Consider the following 5,498-nt stretch of genomic DNA (forward strand, 5'->3'; position numbering starts at 1 on the left):
GGGGGGCTGGGGCCGGGGCCAGCCACCACTGCCGTTGCCGGGATGCCGCGGGTGTATATCGGCCGCCTGAGCTACCAGGCCCGGGAGCGCGATGTGGAGCGCTTCTTTAAGGGCTACGGGAAGATTCTGGAGGTGGATCTGAAGAACGGGTGAGGAGGACGAAAGAGGGTCCGGCCGGGCGGGGACAGACCCCAGAGACCCCAGCGGTGGTGGCGAGGCTGTGGGGACGGGAGAGGGACGCCTGGTCCGCGCGGAGCGGCTACCGGCCTGACCAGGCTCCGCCATAGTGGCGGCGCCTCGGGGGCGCGGGTAGGCCCCGATTCCCACTGCGCCTGCGCGGGTGGGGGTGGTAGAGGCATAATGGGAGCTGTGGTGAGGCCCTGAGTGGGACAGGGAGAAGGAAAGCCCGAGTGGGGCTGGTGCTCCGGGCAGGAGGGCACAGCTCCAGGGCGCCCGGGAGACCTGGGTTTTCCCTTCCTAGGCCCGGGACTGGGGCCTGGTTCGTTTCTGGGTAGAGACCAACCTTTCCCGCTCTGAGGATTACTGGAAATAAACAGGATTTCCTGCTCCCTTTCACCTCTTCCCCAGTCTCGTGGATCAGACGGTCACAGCGCGTCTTTCCCAGGGACTGGAGCGTTGAAGGGAGGCCCTTTTTAGCCATGTGCCACGCTCTTTTGGGCGGGAGACTCCAGTTTGAGTAGTCTAGTGACAGTTTCGAAAGTATCGTCTTGCCGTGCTGAAAGCCTTCACCGTTCCCTCTGCAAGAGTAAATTAAAGTCTTAGCTCCTTATCTTTAAGACTCCGTGCAGAGTTTCCACGCTGTGGTTTCCGTTCTCCAACTTACCGAAAAATTGCTTTGCCGTTTTAGAATTTGTTAGAATAGTGGCCACCCTGGCTAGTATCTGCGTCTCGTTAACGCAGACGGAGACGAAATTGTTCAGTTACTGCCTCCCCCAGAGTATGATCTATTGTATTCCTGATCTACTTCGGCAAAAATAGGGCCAGTATGAGCTACAGGTTTCAGGGAAAACTGTTAAGGAATAAGGTCTGGAGAAAATACTCAACTGGGAAAACTGGGAACCAGGAAATGTTAGATAGGGCTTGGAAGGCATGGATATAAAATTAAAAGGACTGGGATAACATTTTAGGGCACTAAACCTCGGGTGTCAGAGAACTCCCGACTTAAAAAAATACCTCTACTTTGCAACAGGTCTAATATAGCTACCGTTTACTCCCCAGGGTTATACTAGCAACTGACACCTGAAACGTTTTGAAAGTTGCCTAAGTATGTTTCACGTTTGAGACAAGTTGGTAGCTACCATATTCTCAAATGATTGTCTGGGTTTAAAAAGTCGTTTCAAATTAATCGTTAGGAAGAATCGTTTTCTGAGGACGTCTTTAGTAAAGTACTGATTTCTTTTACAGTCATAGGCTTAGAAAATTACTCCTTTTGTACAGTAAAACGTTCAGTTCTTAAGGATATATTGAAGTGGGGGCTGGATGTTATTGTATACATAATCATATATGTGAAAGTTAAAACTCCGGTTGTTTACAGAGCCCAACTAAATTGACAGTAACTAACTTTTGTGAGCAGAGTGTGGGCTTTGAAGCCAGCCAGTTCTAAGTCAAATCGTGGTTCCACCACTTACTACGTATGGGCAAGTTACTTCTCTGAACCTGGTTTCTCATTCATGTGGAAAAGGAAGATCAGAGATAATAAATATAAAGCATTTGGCTTAGGCAGTAAGTGGCAGCTATAATCAGAGGGATGAGGAAACATCTTTGCTTGTTGGTGTTTGATAACATAAAGCATGTTTGGTGAGGTCTGTTTTCTAAGGTTACTCAGGTGATAGTGTGCGGGAAATGACAAGACTTAATGGGAAACTGATTCATCAACCAAATGTATTGATAACCCATCAACAAAATGTCCACCACTGTGCTAAATGAATTGGGGGAGGAGGCAGAAAACAGTTCTGCTCTTGAATAAGTTAAGCATTATGACATGTGCACGTTGAATTAAGAAATGTTTGCTTTCGCTTTAAACTCTAACTAGTAAAACTTGGAATGATTTGCTTGAAAAGATGTGTTGAAATAGGCTTTGAAGAATAGATTAAGTAGAGCTTGAGGTGAAGAATTTAGGTGTCTGGGAATAGCGTATGTCGTAGTTGGGGCTCAGACATGGTGACTTGTGCCTGTAATCCCAGCTGAAGTGTGAGGATTACTTCAGGCCAGGAGTTTGAGACCAGCCTGACCCCATCTCTACAAAAAAAAATTTTTTAATTAGCCACGCGTGGTGGCACTCGCCTATAGTCCTAGCTGGTTCAGAGGATGAGGCAGGAGGATCACTTCAGCCTAGGATTTCAAGGCTACAGCAAGCTATGATTGTGACACTTCACTCCAGTCTGGGTAATAGCAAGACCCCCACCTCTAATAAAAGTACAATGATGACTTTTTTTGCTTTTTGATGAATAGGGAAAAAATATTTTTTAATGTCATAATTGGTGTTGAAGACATGGTCTTCAACAAAGAAGCAATTATGAGAAATAATAAATAATCTAGCATGGATTGAGCCTTATGAAGGATCTAGAAATTTAACAACATAAACCAGAAACAACGACTATTGAGATTTTACAGTAAAAATTCAAAATCAGTAAGTAGGAATTCAAAAGCTCTGGAAGGAAGAAGTGAGCAACCCAGAAGGAAGATGGAGCGATAAGAGGAAAGAGCCTTTCAGGACCCTAAATACCTGGGTGGTTTTTTAAGGAACTGTTCATTCTTACAGTCATGCTGCCAAACCATGATATGCATGAAATGTCATTGAAAGTCAAGGTTGAAATGAAGTCATTTTAGAGTTTCAAAGAGAAGTATGACGGTCACCAGACAGCACACAATATGACCTCCTGACATCATTGAGGAATCATTACAGAGGAAAACGACTTCAGGGAAGAAGACCAATGGTAAAGATGTATATCAAGCAAAAATTGCCTGTAAGCAAAAATGCTGGGGAGTCTGAAAGGAAGGAGTGAGTACAAAGGAAAAAGTATAACTTAGCTATATATGTAAGCTTATAGTTCCCAAACAGAAGGGCAGTGGATCTCCTTACTGATAAGCATGTTTGAACATATCTAGATTGTGATTAGTAATTGAAACTCAGAAACAGATTTTGGATGCTTTAGATAGGTCTTTGAAGAATTGCTGGAGTTCAGATTTGTAGAAGTGAGATGTATCAGTAGATATGTTAGGCTGAAGGGTTATAGGTTAAATTTAGAATTAAGGCATAAAATGCTTGTATAGACTGATCACAGTGGCTCACACCTGTAATCCCATCACTTTGGGAGGCCGAAGTAGGTGGATCACTTGAAGTCAGGGGTTTGAGACCAACCTGGCCAACATGGTGAAGCCCCATCTCTACTAAAAATACAAAGATTAGCCAGGCATGGTGGTGGGCACCTGTAATCCCAGCTCCTCTAGAGGCTAAGGCAGGAGAATTGCTTGAACCTGGGAGGTGGAAGTTGCAGTGAGCTGAGATTGCATCACTGCACTCCAACCTGGGCAACAGAGCAAGACTCTGTCTCCAAAAAAAAAAAAAAAAAAAAACTTATATAATAGGAAGATGACCAAATAAGGAAACAAATGAGTTCTTCAAAGGAGATTTAGTGTCCAGGAAAGAATTCTATGGACCCTGATAGGATTTGGAGAAGAGGTATGTAAGCAACAGTTCATTGCCTGCCATTTTATTATACCAGGCAATCATAATGTGGATTGCCACTGTTTTAGAGAACTTTTTGAAAGATGGTTTGGTACCACAAATACAACGAAGATCTCCCAGGATCGTATAGACCATTCCAGTTCCCATTAAGGTCTCCTGCATTTCTACCTGCCCCATAAACTTCATCGAGTCACTGCAAGGGCCAGGCACAGTGGCTCACACCTGTAATCACAGTACTTTGGGAGGCTAAGGCAGGCGGATCACACAAGGTCAGAAGTTCAAGACCAGCATGACCAACATGGAGAAACCCCTGTCTCTACTAAAAATACAACATTAGCCAGGCGTGGTGGCGTATGCCTGTAATCCCAGCTACTCAGGAGTCTGAGGCAGGAGAATCGCTTGAACCTGGGAGGCACGGGTTGCAGTGAGCGAGATCATGCCATTTCACTTCAGCTGGGCAACAAGAGCGAGACTTTGTCTCAAAAAGAAAAGAGTCACTGTAGGGAAGGGGAGGGGCAGGAATCCTAGACGCATGTCAGGGAAGCAACAATATTAGCAGCACCTGTTTATAGCTTTTCAGCTCTGTGGTAACTTTTGCTGGCTTTGATTGTAAATAGATTTTTTTTTTATAATAAGCCACTTCATGGAAAGTGTGCAAGAATTTTGAGTACACTAGTTGCCCTTTTGCCACAAAATCTTCTGGTTTTAGTCAGATCTTTATATCATAGCTTTTCCAAATTTTAGTTAATGAAGAAACTTACCACATGCTAAGATTATTTTGCCTGTCTGGTAGCTGGAAGGATAAACCCCCAGATCACTGAAATTTATAGTTTTATTTTTTAGTTAAAGTCATGAATTAAAACTCTCAAGGGAAACTTGGATTTAAACTTCAGAACCTGTGTTTCATGTAACAGTGAAATCATGAATAGCCTGAATTTTCAGGGGATGTTGTGGTCTGTTTAGTCAAGCTATCTAATTATTGCCAGAAAATTTTTGTTTTCATCCTTGTTTAATGCACTGTAATTTTTTTAATGCGGAGTTCAAGACTCTTCGAGTGAGGCAGGTCGTTGTTCTGTGTCACTGATCACTGGAGGGCATTATTAAGCCTTAGATACTGAGAGGAATCTCTGCCAACCCCAGCACCTACACAGGGATTTTTCTCTTTTGACTCCTGAATTCTTGAATTCTTGACAGATTAGGAAGTATATAGTTAATGTTCCAGGTTGCTGGTTTCTGGTTAGATGAGCTGTTGCAGTATTTTGTTTTTCTTTTTTTTTTTTTAAGTTTTTAGTTTTTAAGTCTTTCAAGGCTTCTCCCAAGGCCCTGTCATTCATCGTTACTGTATTCTTAATCATGAGAGGGATTATCTTCACCCACCACAAAGTGGCAGAGAAGTGCTTTATCATTTTTATGATAATGCTGTAACTAATAAGTGACAAAAATGACAAAAGAAAAAGCAAACACTTTCCCTTTAGGAATCCTACCACCTTTTTGTTTTTAAGCCCTTCTGCCAGCCTCGGAAGTAGCATCCCATTTGCAACGGCATATACAAAGCATTAGAGTCTTTGTTAAGAAAAGGAAGACATTTGGTTCTAGATTAATTTTAGGATTATCTAAGAAGAGATTAAAACAAGTTTTGTTTAAAAGCTTGTTTGAACAACTCTGTTTATGTATACTTAAAGACCCACTCTTAATTTTCAAAATAGCACATAAGTATGATTGGACTTTTTCTTTTTTTTGAGACGGAGTCTCTCTCTCTCTCTCTCTCTCTCTCTCTCTCTCTCTATCT

At 42.9% G+C, this 5,498-nt stretch overlaps 1 protein-coding gene across 3 annotated transcripts in view; it reads left to right on the forward strand.

The window, feature by feature from the left end:
• SRSF4 (serine/arginine-rich splicing factor 4) overlaps nt 1-5,498 on the forward strand; it is a 30,865-nt gene continuing 25,367 nt past the window's right edge. For 2 of the 3 annotated variants that reach the window (XM_011955502.1, XM_011955504.1), the window contains exon 1: nt 2-149. In XM_011955502.1, coding sequence (XP_011810892.1) covers nt 43-149 — 107 coding nt within the window. In that variant the 5' untranslated portion in view covers nt 2-42. Of the gene's footprint in view, nt 150-5,498 lie in introns of all 3 variants that reach the window. The other variant, XM_011955503.1, reaches the window with a different exon arrangement.

This window comes from Colobus angolensis, unplaced genomic scaffold (genome assembly GCF_000951035.1).
Source record: "Colobus angolensis palliatus isolate OR3802 unplaced genomic scaffold, Cang.pa_1.0 Scaffold4, whole genome shotgun sequence".
Taxonomy (NCBI): Eukaryota; Metazoa; Chordata; class Mammalia; order Primates; family Cercopithecidae; genus Colobus; species Colobus angolensis.